Consider the following 21030-nt stretch of genomic DNA (forward strand, 5'->3'; position numbering starts at 1 on the left):
GCTGAAAGATGACACTGCAGACATTGTGGCACTCACACAGTATCACAACACACAGTCATCTACATTCATGTGTTCAGGTGTTTGCAATAAAACCTGAGCCCACATGAAGTTAGGCTATTCTCCTTTGAATACTGATGGTTATGGGGGATTATTTGATAAAAGCGTTCCATTTCATTAATGATTTGCTTAGAGCAGATAAGGAGAAATAGAAAGGTTGTTAGTTAAAGAACATGCAGTTTACAGGATTGGCATACGGATCAGAGGTAACATGCATAGTCTCTCTTGTGCTTTCAGCTAATACCACTACTGAGAATCCATGGTCATAGTCAGAGAGTTATACAGTACGAAAACACACCCTTCGGTCCAATCAGTCCATATCAAACGTAATCCCAAACTAAGCTGGTAGCACCTGCCTGGTCCTGACCCAGCAAACCTTTTTAATTCATGTACTTATCCAAATGTCTTCTAAATGTTGTGATTATATCCACATTTACCACTTTCTCAGGAAGTTTATTCCACACACAACTCACCCTCTGTAAAAAAAATTACCTCCCATGTCTTTTTTAAAATCTGTCTCCTCTCACTTTAAAATGTGCCACCTAATCTCGAAATTCCCCATCATGGAGGCTATTTGCTCCTTATCTCTAATGAAGACTCTTCTGTTACAGAATATACTCGGACACTCATTTATTTACACGTGTAAAAGACTGGTTACCAAATGTGCTACCTAGTGCAGTGTCTAAGACCTCTCTCTTCACATGCTCATTCTGGATTGGTGTCTTCTCTCTTACTGATGTTAGAATCAGGTCATGAGTTACAGGATCATCATTTACCCAGATCTCATTACATTCCAATGAGGAAGCCTTTTTCTCTCCACTGCAAGTTGTTCTAATTTGGAATTCTCTGTCTAAAAGGGCAGAAACAGAGCCAATAACTTTCAAAACTGGGTTAATAAATAAAAAGGAAAAAGAAAATGGAGAAGAACAGGGGAGTGAGATCTTTATCAAACAGCTAGCATAAGCACAATGGACTGAATGGCTTCTCTCTGTGCTGCATCATTTTATAAGTTTCTAACTCAGAGGGGACAGTGACACCCACTAAGGCATAGCTACAATCAATAATGGATCACAGGGGACGCAACAGCCTAGTGGCAATATTGCTGGACTGCTAATCCAGGCAAAGTTCCGGGGACCAAGGTTCAAATCCCGCCATAGTAGATGGTGGAATTTGATTTCAATAAAAATCTGGAATCTAATTAAGAGTCTAATGAGAACCATGAAACCATTGTCGATTGTCAGTTCAGTAATGTCCTTAAGGAAAGAAAACTGCCATCCTTACCTATGTGTGAATCCAGACCCACAGCAACATGGTCGACTCTTAACTGCCCTCTGGGTAATTAGGGATAGGCAACAAATGCTACTTAAACTAAGATGCCCACACCCTGTGAGGGAATTTAACACAAAAGGGAGAGGATGGAATGATCTGGAGAGTTACTGTGTTGTCTTCTGTTGACCACCAGCACAAAACAGTAAGAATCCAGGCTCTGGATCTTTAGAGAAGTGCAGAGAGAAACTGTAGTGACTGAACAATGTCAAGGTGACTTGTGATACAGTTAATGCCACACAGCAAGTGGGGTGCTTGGCACCTACAGGAGAGATTCCCCATCTAGTGGCCAGATCTAGTATTTACAGAAACACTTGGTTCTGGAGCAAATGAATAAAACTCTGAGGCAAGAGGCAAGAAGCAAGTGCTGAGCACTGAAAACTTGAAACAGAACTCATAGCTGCCAGGAATACACTCTGAGGCTGCCAACAGTACAAAGAGAAAGGCAGTCTCCTGAGTTTCAGGTGAAGCTTTCTGAAGGATGAATCGAAGGACTGAAGAACCAGACACAAAACAAACCAAGATGAAAGGAAAACTGTAAATCACAAATTTCAAAATCCCTTGTCAGTCTGAAAAATATACTCAACCGAAAAATTTATCCCTTTGAGTCTCTGACAGACAGGTTGCATATTTCTAGCATTCTTCTCATTACCATGTCACAGAAACATGTGGCTTACATTTACTTTGTAATGCTAACTCTGGCTCAGCTGGTAGGTGGCGGGTCACTGGTCAGCAGTGATCCCCCATGTTCCTATTTGTGCTAGACATCCCACACTGGAGATGTTCGCAAGATCCTCCAAACCCAGTGGATTGAAAGATGGTACTCCAGCAGGGTCCTCTCCCTGGCATCAAGACGTTTAGCCATCATTACCAATTCCGCTGGGTAGGATTTGACATTCCAACTGAAGCCAGCCTCCCAAAATAACTGCTTCAGCCTGACGTCACCTTGCTCACAGACCTCCTGGAGGGCAGTGTAAAGGTTCAGAGCATCCCTGAAGCAATCAAATGTCTCCCGTCGACTCAGGGGAGACTGACCAAAATGCAACAGGCTCGTCCAAGAGGGAACTGAACAAACAGAGGGATGTCGATGTCGGGGGAGTGCATAGGTCAGAGATAGTGCGTAAACCGGTAAACACGTGGGCCCTCAAGTGATAGCCTCATCCCCCCACCTCGCTTGGCAAACCATGGACTGAACTAATCAGCCATTCCAACATCCACTGAATGGTGAGCCTCTCGCTTTGTCTGAGAGTTCATTAACTTGCTCCAGGACCAAGGCGTTTCTGCAAATACTCCACAGTGTTAAAGATATAGGGGAGACCATTTAGGACTGAGATGAGGAGAAATGGCTTCACCCAGAGAGTGGTGAGTCACAAATTCTCAGCCACAGAACGCAGTTGAAGGCCAAAACTTTGATCATTTTCAATAGGGAGATAGAGATAGTTCTTAGGGATAAAGGGATCAAAGAGTATGGACAGAGGCAGGAACAGGGCAATGAGTTGGAATGGTTTGCCACGATAATATATGAGTACAGCAGGCTTGAAGGGCCCAATGGCCTATTCCTGTCCTTACCATTTCATAGAATCAAGTCACTCTTGATCCCTAGGGTCTGCCCAAGGTGGAGGAGAAACATTGGTTAGACTCATGGCAACATTTGTAAGGTTCTCTGTTCAATCATGAGGAGCACGGATAAGATAAATAGATAAGGCCTTTTACTTACAGAGGTGGAGTCCAGAACTTGAGGTAAAAAATGAGGTCTGCAGATGCTGGAGATCACAGCTGAAAATGTGTTGCTGGTTAAAGCACAGCAGGTTAGGCAGCATCCAATGCTGCCTAACCTGCTGTGCTTTAACCAGCAACACATTTTCAGTCCAGAACTAGAGGGCATAGCTTTAGAGTCAGATGGGAAAGATATAAAACGGACCTAAGGGGCAACTTTTTCACACAGAGAGTTGTGCATGTATGGAATGAGCTGCCAGAAGAAGTGGTGGAGGCTGGTACAATTATAACATTTAAAAGGTACCTGGATGGATGAATAAGAAGGGTTTACAGGCATATGAGCCAAGTGCTGGCAAATGGAACTAGACTAGGTCAGGATAACTGGTTGGCATCAACGAGTTGGACTGAAGGGTCTGTTTCCGGGCTGTACATCTCTGTGACTCTAAGTCTCACTCCAGCACATGAGAACAAGTATCAATGCTGAAACAGCAATGCAGTACTGAGGGAGTGCTGCACTGTCGGAGGTGCCTTGTGTGATGGATGAGCTGATAAAATGAGGCACTCAGGTAGGTGTAAAATATCTCCATGCACTATTTCAAAGTTACCCCTGGACTCCGAGTCAATACTTATCTCTCAATCAACATCCATAAAAAAAAATGGTCGCAGTACAATGCAATGAGTGGGGGCCTTGCTGTGGTTAAATTGGCTGATGTGTCTCCTACATTACAATAACGGCAACACGTCAGAAATACTTCACTGTCTGTACAGCTCTTTCAGACATCTTTCAAATTGTTCCATTTTCCCATACAGCCTGGAACATATGTCAATCTGACAACATTACTATGGCAACACACTGTTTGCTGTTTTCTAGTGAGTGCATGCTAGGCCTGTTACCCAATGGTATAGCACCAAGACAGCTCTCCATCACAGAGGGGCCACCCAAACCTTACCCTGATATTCTCCTTTTGCACCTGGATGTCATGTAGCCTTCTCCGCCAATCATGTACCAGGCTCGACCTTCCTGGAATGGAGCTGAAAAAGCAAAACAAACAAATGAAACCTTTTTATTTCTGGTTATTGCTCATCGGGGTGAAGAGGGCAGTGCAAAACAAGACATATCTTGTGTAATGTAGCCATTGCCAGCGACAGAGTCACAAAACCGGGCTATGCTGAAGATAGGTGCTTCAGGAAGTGCTGCTTTCCTGGAGTGTTCCGAAGCCCAATCAGACTGTTCTGCTGCTCAGTTACTGTCAAAAAGGGATTGTTCAAGATCCTGAATGTTAAATGAAAGAAATTCAAGGACACACACGAAAGCAAACTATTCATCCCAGAGCCAGTCTATGCACCAAGCTCTTGTGAATTTGCTGGAACACAGGTCTAATGAATTCCTTTACTTTCGTTTCGCATCAGTCATTTCATAAGAAAGCAGCGAGTCTAGCTGAGCGAGATTAAAGATTGATTTGCAACAGTTAGACACTGACCTCAAGCTATGAATCTGTAGTTCTGCTTCACTCGCTGCTTTGTCCAGCATCATAACTGCAAACTCCTTCTTGCTCTCCAGGGATTGAACCTGCAACAGCAGAAGCATTCATGATGATTTGCTGAAAGTAAAGGCAAAGTTATTTTTATGTATTATTTATTCCTCGTTGTCAGGAGGTGGGTGTTGCTGGAAAGGACTGCGTATATCGTCCATCATTAGTCGAATTTAAAAAGGCAGTAAAGGATCTTCTTCCTGAACTTCTGTGGCCTGTGAGATTAAGGTAGTTCCAGTTGAAATTTGATGGGGAAACTGACCCAGCAATGACAAAGGATCACACAGGGCAAGCTTTACAGACACTAAGAGTACAAGACAATAGCATTGTTGAATTGAATGCGGATCTGATGTGAGAGGAACAGCCTCATAATCATCATTCTGCTTTCATAAGCAAATCTTAAAGCAGATTTAGACAGAGATGAAGAGGAATTGCTTCTCTCAAAGAGTCTTGAATCCGTCACATTCATGACTCGAGAGAGCATTAGACACTGGGACACTGAATATATTTGAGGAGGAGATAGACATATTTTTTGTTCGTAAGGGATTAAAGGGTTATGGGGAGTGGGCAGGAAAGTGGAGTTGAGGCTAAGGTAAGTTCAGCCATGAAAGTAATATATGGTGGAGCAGGGCCGAGGGGCTGTGTTCTAAGGCAAACTACCTGGACCAAACCTAATCCCAGCATTTCTTTTTCACCCACGGGATGTGAGTGTCACTGGCTGGGCCAGCGTTTATTGTCCATCCTTAATTAGTAGAAACAGGTCTGTAGTCAAGAGTCAACCATGTAGTGTGGGTCTGGAGTTACATGTAGGCCAAACCTGATAAAGATGGCAGCTTACTTTCCTCAAGAAAACTAATGGACCAGATGGCTTTTTCCAAAAAAAAGGTTTCATTGGTAAATGCTGAATTCCAGATTTTTTAAAAAATTGAATTCAAACTCACTTTCTGCCAGGGCAGGAATCGAACCCAGGTGCCAAGACCATTGCCTGGGATATTAGATAGTTTAGTGATAATACCACTGTGCCATCACCTCCCTTTAAGAGGATATGAAGTCTTTGTTAACTAAACAGGATTAACAAATCACACGTGGTTTCATTTACCAGTGGTAAACCTTTGACAGGGATTGATAAAACATACATATGAAAAGGTTCAATTACCTAGTTCAGGCCAAAAGGGAACATTATCATTTGTAACTGGGTTCTGAAGAAGGAAGAAAAACAGAAATGTTTGGAAAAGTTCAGCAGGTCTGGCAGCATCTGTGGAGAGAAAGCAGAGTTAACGCTCTGAGTCCAGCGCTCCTTCTTCAGAACAGTTTTCTGAGGAAGGGTCACTCAACCCGAAATGTTAACTGTGCTTTCTCTGCACAGATGCTGCCAGACCTGCTGTGTTCCTCCAACTCTATAACTTAAACCCCAATGTCATAACATCGTCTGAGGCAAATCACACTGACCTCAGCTTTCAAGGCTCGTTCGGTCTCTTCCAGAACTTTCTTGTTAAGGTCCTGATGCTTGAGCCTCAGTTTTGCCAAATCCTCATGTAACTTCTCCCTGCAATGATCAGTCAAGTCACAAGCTTAAATCCACACATGTGCTGAAGTCAACCTCCCCCAGAATTGTTACAGTGCAGAAGGCCATTTGGCCCAGTGTCTCTTCACCTGCTCTCTGACCTCGTGCCAAACCCTTGTAACCAATCACATTGTCAGATGACTTCTTCAAATGAAAACAATTCTAGGCAGCACACTCGAAACCCAGTCCACTTGTCATGTGACAACATTCCTTTCTCATCTCACATCTGCTTCTTTTGCAAAACAATTGCGAGCTCCGTTTCTTGATTGTTTTATGATATGTTTCTTTGCTACTCTGTCCAGTCCCCTCATGGTTTTGAAGATATCTATCAAATCTCCCCTCAGCCGTTTCCTTTGGAAGGAAAACAGGCCCAAATTCTCCACTCTATCCTCATAACTGGAACCACTTCGTAAACCATAGTCTCTGATTTATTCGCATCCTCTGTAAAATGTAACGCTCAGAACTATACACTCCAGCTCCAGCTGAGGACTAACCAGGGTCCTGTATCAGTTCAGCATAACCTCATTCCTCCCACACTCCATGTCCCTGTTAATGATGCCTGGACTAATGGCTCTCTCTACCTACCCTGTCACTTTCAAGAAATTATGCAAACTGCTTTGCAAAATTATTAAAACTGCATCTTCTAGGTGCTCACACATGTTTTTACCCCTAAAGACAAGGCAAAAGAATCAGAATATTGGGGTAGAATGTCAACAGTAGCTACAAGACAACATGATTTTTCAGCATATTCTTTTGATTTGACCCTTAGTTGTTAAACCATTGTTACAACACATACTGCATAATTCCCAGCACTTTGGGGTTTGAAAATTAGGCAGTCATGTCATAACAGGGTAGATTTTTGCTTTGAGCACGATCAGAGAGTTGATAGTTTTGTGACATGCTTTATCCCTTGAGTTCTGCACACAAATCTCTTGCAATATTGGATATAAAATCTCCTATGAGCCAGTGTAATGCTAACAAAATAATTTAGAACATGACTCTGAAGAAGCTGGAACACGTTGAGGGCTGAGTTTTAACGAGTATTAAAAAGACACCAATTGATTGAAGTAAATTGAAGAGGATTTGTCACAAAAAAGTGTGTTTAATCAAAGTGCCCATTCATCACCAAAATGATCAGATTTTAGGTAACTGAAAGTAACTTTAAAAAATTAGTTTTACATAAACTGGTAATTTTAGTAATTTTGTTTTTAGTTACATTCAAAGGCTTTTAACACGTCTCTTTAAGTGCCTTTGCAATCAAAACAAATAGCTGAATGTGAAGACTTTGCTTGAAGGTTAGGAAACAGACACAAGTGCAATGCTAAGTAACTTGATCTGGGCTGGACAGTCAGCTTCCAGACTAATAATCTTCCGATTAGCATGAAAGACTGTGTTTAAGATTCCATGGTTGCTTGCACTGAGTTTCCCAAATTTCAGGCAGATTGCACAGATACGGTCAGCGTTACCCTGGGGAAACTCAGGACAATATTTTTTCAGCCTCATTAGCACTTATTCATAGTCACAGTGTTGTGTAGAAAGGAAACGGATCCCCCCAGTCCAATTCATTCATGCCAACCAAATATTCTAAATAAATCTAGCTCCATTTGTCAGCACTTGGCCCATATTTCTCTCAACCCTTTCCATTCACATATCCATCCAGGTGCCTTTTAAAATGTTGTAATTGTACCAGCCTCCATCACTCCTTCTGGCAGCTCATTCCATACACGCAACATCCTCTGCGGGAGAAAGTTACCCCTTAGATCCCTTTTATATCTTTTTTCTTTCACCTTTAATCTATGCCTCCCAGCTTTGGACTCTGCTACTCTCAGAAGAAGACCTTCCCTAACACCCTATCCATGTCCTTCATGACTTTATTTATAAATCTCAAACTCTAATGCTCCAGGAAAAATAGCCCCAGCCTACTCAGACTCTTGCTATAACTGAAATCCTCCAACCCCAGCAACATCCTTGCAAATCTTTTCTGAACCTGAAGGGCTTTTGCCCGAAACGTCGATTTCGCTGCTCTTTGGATGCTGCCTGGACTGCTGTGCTCTTCCAGCACCACTGATCCAGAATCTGGTTTCCAGCATCTGCAGTCATTGTTTTTACCACCTTTATAACATCATTCCTATAGCAGGGAGACCAGAAGTGAACATAATATTCATAAAGTAGCCAAACTAATATCCTGAACAGCCACAACATGACTTCCCAACTACTATATTAAATGCCAAAAAGTGTGGTGCTGGAAAAGCACAGCACGTCAGGCAGCGTCTGAGGAGCAGGAGAGTCGACGTTTCAGGCATTAGCCCTTCATCAGGAGTTCTCCTGCTCCTCGGATGCTGCCTGACCTGCTGTGCTTTTCCAGCACCACACCTTTTGACTCTGATCTCCAACATTTACAGTCCTCACTTTCTCCTATACTCAATGCACTGAACAATCCAGGTAAGCGTACCAAAAACTTTCTCCACTAGCTTGTCTACCTGTGACTCCACTTTCAAGGAGCTATGAACCTGCACTCCAAGGTTTTCTTGTTTAGCGTCACTCCCCAGGACCTCACCATTAAATGTACAAGTCCTGCCCTGATTTGCCTTAACAAAATGCAACACCTCACATTTATCTAAATTAAACACCATCTGCCATTCCATGATCCATCTGATCAAGATCCCATTTTACTCTGAGATAACCTTCTTCGGTGTCCACTACACCTCCAATTTTGGTGTCATCTGTAAGCTTACTAACTGTACCTATGTTTACATCTAAGTCATTTATGTAAATGATGAAAGCAGTGGACCCAACACCGAACCTTGTGGTACACTGCTGGTCAGAGGTTATCTAGTCTGAAAAACAACCCTCTACCAGCACCCTCAGTCTTCTACCTTTGAGCCAGTTCTGCATCCAAATGGCTAGATCTCCCTGTATTCCATGAGATCTAACCTTGCTAATCAGTGTACCATAAAGAATCTTGTTGATGCCTTGCTGAAGTCCATATAGTCAATGTCCACCTCCCCCCCCCGCCGGCTTCATCAATCTTCTTTGTCACTTCTTCAAAAACCTTCTATCTAGATCAAGAAAAACAAAGACTTACTTCTTGTCTGATTGATCGCTGATCAGAATGGCAATCAAGTTGCCCTTTTCTTCCTGCTCCTTCATCAGCCTAAAACAAACAAAGAAAGACAGAGAGAGAGAGAGAGAGATTGCATTTAATGGATAGGGGTCAGATTGGAAAATAAGGACAAGAGTCAATTTGGAGCAAAAACTAGAAACACTCGACAGGGTGGACAACATCTGTGGAGGAAGAAATGGAGGGAAATCATCTGCTACCTTTCTAAGCTGTAAAAAGGTTATTTCAGCTAATAACTGGCTTTAGATTGCAAAATCCAAAGTGTGCATATTATTTCTCATCAGTTATTGTGTCACCTTCTTGTCACAGAAACAAATTCTCATGAAATCAATCATCTGTGAAATCAGCCATTTTATGTCAAAGAGTCATAAGGATCTACAGTACAGAAAGTGGCCCTTTGGTCTATCTCGTCTGCATTAGTCAAAGACGAACACCTAACTATCCTAATCCTATTTTTCAGCTCTGGTCCATAGCCCTGTATGCCTGTCTCACAAGTGCGTATCTATATACTTCTTAAATGTTATGAAGGTTTCTACCGCTTCCACCCTTATAGACAGTGAATTCCAGATTCCCACCACCTTCTGAGTGAAAAAGCTTTTCCTCACATTCCCCTCTAAACCTTCTGCCTCACACCTTAAAGCTGCACAAGAATCAGTTCAGACCTAGCCCATCATGTCATTTATTCAGCACGGAAGCCGAATCCAATTCATCCGTGCTGAACAGATAAATAAATTGATCCAGTCCCATTTGCCAGCATTTGGTCCATTTCCCTCTAAGCCCTTCCTATTCATATACCCATCCAGAGACCTTTTAAATGTTGTAGTTGTACCAGCCTCCACCACTTCCTCTGACAGCTCATTCCATTCCACCCTCTGTGTGAATAAACTGCCCCTTTTCACCAACTCTCCAAACAAACAATTCAATAAGAATCATTGTCCTGCTTTCTCCCCCAAAAAACTGGACATACATCCTTTTTCAGGTAAAATCCAATTCCATTTTGGCAGCTTTAATAAGGGGAAGGAGGTTGAGCAGTGGTATCATCACTGAACTTATAATTCAGAAACCCCAGGAATAAGCTCTGGGAACATGGAACGAAACCCTGCCAGGGCAACTGGTGGTATTTTCAATTCAAACAAATCTGGAATGTAGTAATGGTGGCCACCAACTGTTGTAAAAACCCATCTGGTTCATTAATGCCTTTTTAGGGTGGGGAATGTTTCACCTTTACCTCGCTTGTGATTCCAGACACAGCAAATCTTAATTAGTTGACCCATTACAAATGTTATCAATATTCGCAAGAAATCATAATTTTCCAGTGTATTATTTTGATTTGACCCTTAAGTAGAGAAGCTTTGTTTGGTCATTTCTACCTTATACAGCGTAGAAAGTAAAAACATGACAATGTTCCTCCAGGACGAGGGTGCTAAATGGACAGCACAAACTACACACTCGTACACGGCATAAAGTGCATAAGAAATGCAAAACACGCAAGTTACAGTGTAATAGAAGAATGATAAATATTAGACATTTTTCTAGCAGCAATTAGAAATCGGACAAAGAATTTCAGATGAGAAAGAGTCTGATCATACTGTGGTAAGGAGCCTGATGGCTTGGGGGGAGAAACCGTTGCACAGTCTGGCCGTGAGAGACCAAATGCTCCGGTATCTTCTGCCAGATGGCAGGAGGGAGAAGAGTTTGAGTGAGGGGTGTGTGGGGTCTTCCACAATGCTCTTAGTCCTTTGGATGCAGCGTGTGGTGTAAATGTCTGTCGTGGAGGGAACAGAGACCCTAATGATCTTCTCTGCCATCCTCATTATCTGTTGTCGGGTCTGCCAATCCAAGACAGGGCAATTCCCATAACCAGACAGTGATGCAGCAGCTCAGGGTACTCTCACTGAACCCGCTGTAGAATGTGGGGAGGATGGGGAGTGGGAGGTGGGCATTCCTCAGACTGTGCAGAAAGTAGAGACACAATTGGGCTTTCTTGGCTATGGAGCTGGGGTGGAGGATCCAGGGGAGATTCTCCGCCAGGTGCACGCCAAGAAATTTGGTGCTCTTCACGGGGGAGCTGTCGATGTCCAGCGGAGAGTGGTCACTCTGTGCTCTCCTGAAGTCAACAACCATCTCTTTCGTCTTGTCTAAGGTCAGAGACAGATTGTTGGCTGCTGCACCTCCTCTCTTACGCTGACTCGGTGTTTGTGCTGATGAGACCCACTATCGTCGAATCATCAGCGAATTTGATGATGCGATACAAGCTGTGCATCGCTGCACAGTCGTGTGTCGGTAGGGTGAACAGCAGTGGACTGAGCACACAGCCCCGGGGGTATCCCGTGCTCAGTGTGATGGTGCTGGGGATGCTGTTCCCGATCCAGCTGACTGAGGTCTTCCAGTCAGGAAGTTCAGGATCCAGTTACACTGGGAGGTCATTGTGGGGTGGTGGGTGAGGGTAGGGTGGGGCGGGGCAGATGGACTTCCTCGCTGCCAAGTCGTTTCGTGCCTCAAACAGTGTGTGGTCATTGTATCTGGGAGGGTGGCATCACCAGAAGCAGGCAATGCTATTCTGTGGTTGGTGACCGCTGGATGCCCTTCCACATGCTCCGCTGCTGCCCTGAGAGTGGCTGTGTATTCTCTGTGCGTATGCACACGTCGCCTCTTTGATGGCCTGGGTCAGGTTGGCCCTCCTTTAAACATTAAGCCACTGTTACAACCGGTACTGCTTAAACCCAGCATTTTGGGGTTTGAAAATTAGACAGTCGTGTCATAAGAGGGTAGAGTTTTGCTTTGAGCACTCAGAGTTCTGTGAAACACTTTATCCCTCGAATTCTGCAGACAAATTTCTTGCAATATTGGATAGAAAATCTCCTCTGAGCCAGTGTAATGCAGACAAACTATTTTACAACATTACTCTTAAAAAGCGATGTTGCTGAAATATATCAAGGAATAAGTTTTAATGAGTATTAAAGTGACACCAAATGATTGAAGTAAATTATTGCCTTCTAAAGTGGTATATCCAGCGCTTCAACTCAAGGACAGTTGCAAGAAATAGCTATAAAGAATTAGTCAAACAAGAAGCTGTCTCCCACACTCTCAGACAGTGTATTTACTGCTACGTGTGAAAAGTTTTTCCTAATTAACTTTTGGTTCTTTTGCCAATTATTTCATAACCGTGCCATTAGCTTCTCAAGCCTTTCACAATTGGGAAACTATTCCTCATGATTTTGAAAATCTTGACCTCTTCTCTTTTATGGAATAAACCCCATCCCCTCTCAACTATCCACTTTAAGTCTCTCATCGCCAGAATTATTTCCGATAATCTTTTGTATACCTTCCCTAATATCTTCACTACCATGCTGAAGTGTGGCTCCCACAATAGCACATGATATTTGAGAGGGAACCAGTGATTTATAAATCCATAACTCACCCATTACCTCCTTGGTTTTGGACTCAATGCTTCTGGAATTGATGTGTACAATTCTAAAAGGGATGCAGGAGCTGCAGGACCTAGGTGTACATGTGAACAGGTCACTGAAGGTGCAGGACAAGTGAATAGAGAGGTTACTAAAGCCCCCACTGTCCTCAACTTCATTAATAGAGGCATTGAGTACAAGAGTAAGGAGGTGATGTTGAATTTGTATAAGACACTTGTTAGACCTCAGCTGGAGAGTTGTGTCCAGTTGTGGGCATCATGCCTAGGAGCTCCACTTCACCTGACAAAGCAGCAGCGCCCCGGAAACTTGTGATTTTAAATAAACCTGTTGTCTGAAACCTGGTGTTGTGTGACTTCTGACCATATCCCTTTAGATTTTTCCTAACCATGTACCCATCCAAATGTCTGTTAAATGTGTAACTGTACCAGACTCTCCCACTTCCTCTGGCAGCTCGTTCCTTATACATACCATCCTGTGGGTGAAAACGTTGCCCCTCAGGTCCCTTTTAAATCTTTCCCCACTCACCTTAAACTTATGCTCTCTAGTTTGTACTCCCCCACCCTGGGGCAAGACCTTCGCTATGCACCCTATTCATGTTTTTATGAACTTCTATAAAGTCACCCCTCAGCCTCCTACACTCCAGGGGAAACAAAGTCCCAGCCTATCCAGCCTCTCCTTATTACTCAAACTCTCCAGTCTCGGTAACATCCTTGTAAATCTGTTTTGCAACCTTTCCTGTTTAGTAACACCTTTCCTATAGCAGAGTGACCAGATGTGTATGCAGTGCTCCGTATGCGGCCTTACTAAAGCACTGTATAGCTGTAACAAGATATCCCAAATCTTGCACTCAGTGCTCTGATCGATGAAGGTTAGCATGCCGAATGCCTTCTTCACTATCCTGTCTACCTGTGATGCCACTTTCAAGGAACAATATACATGGACCCCAAGGTATCCCTGTTCAACAACACTCCCAGGGCCCCACATTAACTGTGCAAGTCCTGCCTTGGTTTTTTCCTAACCAAAATGCAACAATTTGCATTTATCCAAATTCAACTCCACCTGCAATTTCACGGCCCACTGTCCCAGTTGATTGATGCACTCTCAGATGACCTTCTTCACTGTCCACAACTTTGGTGTTATCCGCACACTTACTAACCATGCCACCTATATTGTCATCCAAATCATTTATGTAAATGATGAATAGCAGTGGACCCAGCACTGATCTTTTGCAACACACTGTTGGTCACAGTCTGAGCAACTCTCTATCATCACCCTCTATATCCTTCACCAAGCCAATTTTGTATCCAATTGACTAACTAAGCCTGAATCCCACGTGATCTAACCTTTCTAATAAGATAAGGAATCTTGTCAAAGGCCTCAATAAAGTCCATGTAGACAACATCTACTGCTCTGCCTTCATCTCTGTCCTTGGTCACCTCTCCAAACACAAACTCTAATTTGTGAGACTTGCTTAGAGCTCTGTACATATAGGTAGCCCACATCAACATGGAAGAAACATCCCATTTCCTCTGTTCACATCTTTTAGAATGCACTTCCTTGGCTGGTCTGCCATGTTCAATCTAAAGGATACCAAAGGACAACTCTACACCAAATCTGAACGCCCTCACCTGCCTTGCTCAGCCCCACCCTGTTGCCTCATTAACACCCCTTTCCCCCACCCACCCCCAATCATGGCTCCCACAACCATTGGAAAAAGACAGTTTAATCACCTGCTCTGTGTGATGAGGGAGTTCTACATCATGTTACAACAACAGCAGCAATAAGCAATGCCCTTTCACCAGCAAGGGAAAGGAAGAATGTGGGACAATGAACGGGAAACAAAAACAAAGGGCACATGTGCAAACTTACAAAAAGCACTCTGTTTCAGGCAAACAATGTTAGGGAAGAAAAACTGAAAGAATTGCAGATGCTGTAAATCAGAAACAAAAACAGAAATTGCTGGGAAATCTCAGCAGGTCTTGCAGCATCTGTGGAGAGAAATCAAAGTTAACGTTTCAGGTTGCCTGTTCCTCCTCAGAACTGTTGTTAGGGAATTCTCCACATCTACAAGAACATAAGGAATAGGAACAGAAGTAGGCCATTCAACCCTTCAAACCCAATCTACCACTCAATTATATGACCGTTTACTTCAAACCACAGTTGCCTGTACTGCCCCCATATCTCTTGGTGAGTTTAATTCGTAGAAACCTATCGATCTCAGTTTTCAAAGTATTGAGGCTCTAGGTGGAGAATTCTAACGTTTCATGCATCCATCCTGGGCTGAAGAAGTTTCCCTCACTCTTCAATCTTCAAGGTGCCCCTTATTCTAAGACAGTGACTTCTAGTTCTCCAGTTCCTAGCCAGGGGGACATTTTTCCTGGTACACCTCTCTCGAGCCCTAAAAGTATGTATATTTTTCAATGGCAACAGCTCTGCATCCCAGAGAATAATGCCCAGACTATTTAATTTTTCCTATAGTACATTCCTTCCACCCGAGGGATCAGTTTAGTGAACTTCTGGTTCACTCCTCCGATGGCAAGTACATTTTACTGCCGGTGAGGAGACCAAAACTGCATTCTCCAGGGTGTAGTCTCACTAAGGCTCTGTAGGCAATACAGTAAACAAGTCTGATAAGAGATACCAGTATGTGGAAAAGAAATCCAAATGCAGGAGTGAGGATGAAAGCCCTGAAATCACGAAGGAAGCACCTGGATGCTCCTGTTAGGAGGAGAAACGTTCAGAGTTTTCAGGAAAAATGAAACAAGATGGGCCATCATCATATCCCCATGGTGGTCTCTCTATTACACCTCGATAACACTTAAGGCATATTTACACTGGGGCAGGGTTTAAAAGCTTTAGTTGCAGTCTTCTTCAGAAACATTTCTAAGTCACTGCCATAATGGTGAAGCCTTAGAGGTACAGGAATGCCTCTGTAATTCCTACATTTATAGAAAGAGGCACTCAGCCACAAAGCGCTTAGCATTTCAAAACTAGCTACCAAAACGTACCATAGCTCATTCTTGATGGAATCACATATCTCAGAAAGCGCCTGTCCCTAATGTATTTCCTTATCAAAGCCTCTAACCGGAGGTTCCTCAAGAGCAGGAAGATCGACGTTTTGGGCAAAAGCCCTTCATCAAGATTAAGGGCTTTTGCTCGATAATTTCGATTTTCCTGCTCCTCGGATGCTGCCTGACTTGCTGTGCTTTTTCAGCACCACTCTAATCTAGACTCTGATTTCCAGCATCTGCCGTCCTCACTTTTGCATGGAGGTTCCTCAGGCTGGATCTTTAGGGAAGGGGTGATCATGTTCACCTTTGGGATCCATCATATCCTCATTTGGAGAAAGACTGTGGGTTCCCTGAGATACCAGAAACCCCAGTGTCAGCAGTTACAAGGACAAAGATTGGAAAGACCACAAAGGTCAGACCTTACTAATCCCTGCAAATAGAGCAGGTTGGCGTGCACTCAGCTTTCCCCCTCAGTTAAAGCTCAAAATGAGGAGAAATGGAGGTATCATTTGGCGGGTCTCTCACTGCCCTCACCTAACCCAAATTTGCCTGTGCTTTGTTAGTTGGATGTTGGTTATGTACTCCGATGTGTAGGGGGTAGGTTAGCTCAGTTGGCTGGACACCTTCCCCCCATCTCAGTGTCATGATACTTTCCTGGGTTCAAAGGCAGTACCCGAAGGCCCATGTGCAGATTTAAGTGCCATGCCTCTCGTAGGGATGAAAAAGAGTCAGTGAAAGAAAGTACTCAACTCATTGCTAATGAATCATGGGGCAGGCTCGAGATTCCAGTGCAGACAGAGGAGACAATGGTAGTCTCGGTTATTGGAACAATCGGATTCAGAAAGGGCACAGCAACAGGGAGAGCATGTGGCTGTAGTGAAGACCAGAAAACAGCAACATCATATCAGAGTGAGGTCACCATAGTCACAGACGCCCATAGAGTGCTGTCTCATTTGAAAGAAAGTGAGACAGAGAGTGAGACAGAGAGAGAGAGACAGAGAGAGGCCTCAGGTGAAGGGCAAGGTTGAGAAGGCAAGATGTTCATCATGACCTTAGATAGAGCTAGAATTGAACCTGCACTCCCGGCCCGCACCCCGGCCTCGGCCTCAGCCTGGGCCCTCACCCCCGGCCTGGGCCTCGGCCTGGGCCCGCACCCCCGGCCTGGGCCTCGGCCTGGGCCCGCACCCCCGGCCTGGGCCTCGGCCTGGGCCCGCACCCCCGGCCTGGGCCTCGGCCTGGGCCCGCACCCCCGGCCTGGGCCTCGGCCTGGGCCCGCACCCCCGGCCTGGGCCTCGGCCTGGGCCCGCACCCCCGGCCTGGGCCTCGGCCTGGGCCCGCACCCCCGGCCTGGGCCTCAGCCTGGGCCCGCACCCCCGGCCTCGGTCCGCATTCCCAGAGCAGTGTGGGTCGGAAGGACTGTTATTCTGAACTCTTTATTTCTCTATCTTTCTAACTTATTGCTGGACTTTACATTTCTTTATTTTGCTCATATTCTTCCCTAAGAATCTGGACAAAAGAATTTCTACCTAGGTACGTTGCTGCCCAAGATGACACCGTAAATGGCGACTTGTAAACTCTTCACTGTACTCATGCGGCAAGTACATGTGACAATAAAGCAAATTCTAATTCTTTTACAGTAAGGAGAATATCAGAGCTCCAGCTCAGTAAATCCAACAGCATGGCCTGAATCACCTCACTTTAACTATTTTGGGACTTAAAAAACATTCAAACCCTGAGTTTCTCCCCTTTTTTAACCCAATACCATACAGTGTGAAACAACTGCTCTCAAATATAATGTCTCTGATACAACCATATTTATCTGCTTTATGAATAAATTCACTTCAACCATTTCCATCTTACCATCCCACAGATCCTCGCGCCCCAATATCAGCTGAACCTCATTACATCTCTCTGTCCTTCAAGCAGGGTCAACCACATTTCCCTCATCTGTTCTGGGCTCAAGTTGCCCCCTTCAATTCAATCACTATTGTATCAGTTATAATCACAAGTTTGCAGATGGAGCAGATGGGAAAATGTGAACTTGTCCGTTTTAGCAGGAGGAACAGAAAAACAGCACATTCTGCAGAGCGGAGAGATTGCAGAAATCTGCACTAAAGAGGGATTGTGGTACATGGGGTCAAAAGATGATCACAAAACAGCAGTTTGCAGGGACAGCAAGTGATTAGACCGGTGAATGGAATATTGGTGCTTATTGCAAGGGAAGGGGAATAAAAGAGTCGGGAAGTTTTACTCCTGATGTACAGGGCCTTAGTGAGACCACATCTGAAGTACTTCTGTTTTCATTCATCCATAGGATGTGGGCATGAGTGGCAAGGCCAACATTTATTGCCCATCCCTAATCACCTTTGAGAAGGTGGAGATGAGCTGTCTGTGTCAGGTGGATACACCCACTGTGCCATTAAGATGGGAATTCCAGGAATATAATCCAGCAACATAATCCAGCAACAGCGACAATTTTGACCTCGTTTTGAAAAATTGTGAAGCAGCTTAGAGAAAGGAACTCACTCCATTTTTATGAAGGAAGGTGGATTAGGTTGGGCCTTTACCCATAGATATTTTGAAGAATAAGGAGTAATGTTATGAAACCTGGAAGCTCCAGAGGGAACTTAACAGGATGCATGCTGAAGGGAAATGTTTGTAGGAGAGACAAAAACTCTCTTCAACTTTGAGGGACATAGTTGAAGAATAAGAGATGTCACTTTTAAGATGGAGAAGAGGCGGCTTTTTTTTTGCCCGAAAGTGCTAAGTCTGTCCAATTCTCTATCCGAGAAGACAGAGGATGTCTTGGTCATTGAACTTATTCCAGGCAGAGCGAGATAGAAATTTGAGACGAGAGAGTCTAAGTTATGGACAGGGAGACAGAAACACTGAGCTCAGACCAACCCTGAACAGCTGTGATCGTATTAAATGGTAAAACAGGTGCCAGATTTTGTTATACAACAATACTGCGCCCAGTTTGGAATCTCTTTTGCAAAACAACATCTCCCAAAATAAAGCAGCAAAAATACTTTGTTGTTACCGTTTCCCATTTTCATAAAGCCTCGTTACTTCATTCTTCAACTCTTGCTCTTTTTGAACAAACTCTTTCTTCTCCTTTTCAGATTTCTTCTTCAGTTCTCCCAATTTTACTTTCATCTCCTGAACCTGCTTAACATTATCCTGCAATGTCGTGTAAAACAAAAATCATCCACATGTCACTCTTTCAGACTTGGCTGTCATGCAAAAAAAAATTGTTCTTAAAAGGAGTTTCACGTTCGGCAGTTCTTTTTGCATCGTGGAATATTTCAGTGTGAAATGCGAATGCTAAAGGCACTATCTTTAATAAACTTCAAAAGAATGATTGAGCTTGACACGAGAAATAGAATTATCATTAGAGACACCACCAACAGCCGTGGGCATTTTACATCTAACAGTGACTTTGATTCAGCTTCAACATGGAATCAATCTCAGACACGTTCCTAGTAATTCATTTCTACTTCGGATAGAATGTCAAAATGCCTATGTATTCCCAGAGTTCTGGAAACATCCCATTTATAACCGCTTTATTTTGAGCCCCCAGATTGGTGCTTGGACAACATGGCTTCACGATCATCATCGTCACGATCATCATCAACAAGTTCATCATCATTTACTAGCTGAGAAAAAAAACCCTTTCCAGCTGAACATGGAAAAGCTAAATATTAACTATTTTTATCTTTTGTAAGAGAGAGGAGCATTGATAGGGTGAATAGTCTAGGTCAACATCTAGAAGGACAAGGGCATTGAAACACCACCAGCTGCAAGTTCCCCTCCATCCTGACTTGGAAATATATCGCTGTTCCTTCACCATCAATGGGTCAAAATCCTGGAAGGGCACTGAGGGCCTAAGCACACCTCAAGAAGTGCAGAGGTTCAACAAGGCAGCTCATCAAGGGGCAACTAGGGATGGGCAAAACACGCTGACCTAGTCAGTGAGAATTCCATTGCATGAACACATTTTTTAAAAACTGTACAAATATACTCAGCCACAAATGACAAAAAAAAAGCAGGAAACTATCACTTGAATGGCATTTACTATCATCTGGCTCTCAATGCAATTCAGGTTTGATCAGGAGAGGATGTGAACGTTACATAAACAAAAACAGAAATTGCTGAAGAAACTCAACAGGCCGTGGCAGCATCTGTGAGAAGAAAGCAAGAGTTAATATTTTGGGTCCAGTGATCATTCTTCAGAACTGATTGTCTCTAGGACAAGGTTCCTGTACACGTGGGCGGCATGGTGGCACAGTGGTTAGCACTGCTGTCTCACAGCGCCTGAGACCCGGGTTCAATTCCCGACTCAGGCGACTGACTGTGTGAAGTTTGCATGATCTCCCCGTGTCTGTGTGGGTTTCCTCCGGGTGCTCCGGTTTCCTCCCACAGTCCAAAGATGTGCGGGTCAGGTGAACTGGCCATGCTAAATTGCCCGTAGTGTTAGGTAAGGGGTAAATGTAGGGGTATGGGTAGGTTGCGCTTCGGCGGGTCGATGTGGACTTGTTGGGCCGAAGGGCCTGTTTCCACACTGTAAGTAATCTAATCTAATCTAATCTAAAATGTGGATGAAGGCGGGAGGAGTAAATGTTCGGTGGAGATGGAGCCCAGTGAGAGAGAACACAACATTTGGACATCCAAAGGATTGGGTAAAGATCAGTCTGGGAGAATCAATAGCTGTTAATGGGGACCATTACTAGCTGACAATGGGTTATATGTGGTTGCAGCCTATGTGATGACAAAGCCTGGTTTGTGGGGATTGGGGTTAGGACATGGGGAGAAGGTGCTCAGGCCCTGAAATTATTGACCTCAATATTGACTCACAAAGGCTGCGGTGCTCTCAAGCTGAAAACGAGGTGTTGTCCTTCCAGCTTGCACTGAGCTTCGCTGGAGCACTGCTACAAACCCGAGACAGAAACGCTGGCCAGGGAGCACATTACATTACCGGTCACACAAATACTTGCTGTTAACTTGCAAATACAGTAGGGAGTTAGCAATCCAAGCTAAGTTCCACTTTTACAACAACCGGTGCAACATTTTTAACGGTCTGTTCCCCGGAACAGATTGTCATTAGCAAGGGCAGCAGTTATTGTGTATCATTTGCCGATGGGAAGGTGGTAATGGCTTCTTGAATCGCACAAACCAATGCATTGGCAGCATTCCCACATCACTGGTGAGATTGTTGCTCCAAGATTTCGACCAAACGATAGTGAAGGAATGGCCAAGTCAGGATGGCAATCCACCT

General features: G+C 44.0%; 1 protein-coding gene across 2 annotated transcripts in view; it reads right to left on the reverse strand.

Annotated features, from left to right (window-relative positions):
- rnf214 (ring finger protein 214) overlaps positions 1-21030 on the reverse strand; it is a 61490-nt gene that overhangs the window by 18894 nt on the left and 21566 nt on the right. For both annotated transcript variants that reach the window (XM_060846776.1, XM_060846778.1), the window contains 5 exons: positions 18796-18935; positions 9281-9349; positions 6081-6177; positions 4581-4669; positions 4050-4131 (listed from right to left, as the gene is read on the reverse strand). In XM_060846776.1, the coding sequence (XP_060702759.1) occupies positions 4050-4131; positions 4581-4669; positions 6081-6177; positions 9281-9349; positions 18796-18935 (477 nt within the window). The remainder of the gene's footprint in view (positions 1-4049; positions 4132-4580; positions 4670-6080; positions 6178-9280; positions 9350-18795; positions 18936-21030) is intronic.

The sequence above is a fragment of the Hemiscyllium ocellatum genome, chromosome 29 (genome assembly GCF_020745735.1).
Source record: "Hemiscyllium ocellatum isolate sHemOce1 chromosome 29, sHemOce1.pat.X.cur, whole genome shotgun sequence".
Lineage (NCBI taxonomy): Eukaryota > Metazoa > Chordata > Chondrichthyes > Orectolobiformes > Hemiscylliidae > Hemiscyllium > Hemiscyllium ocellatum.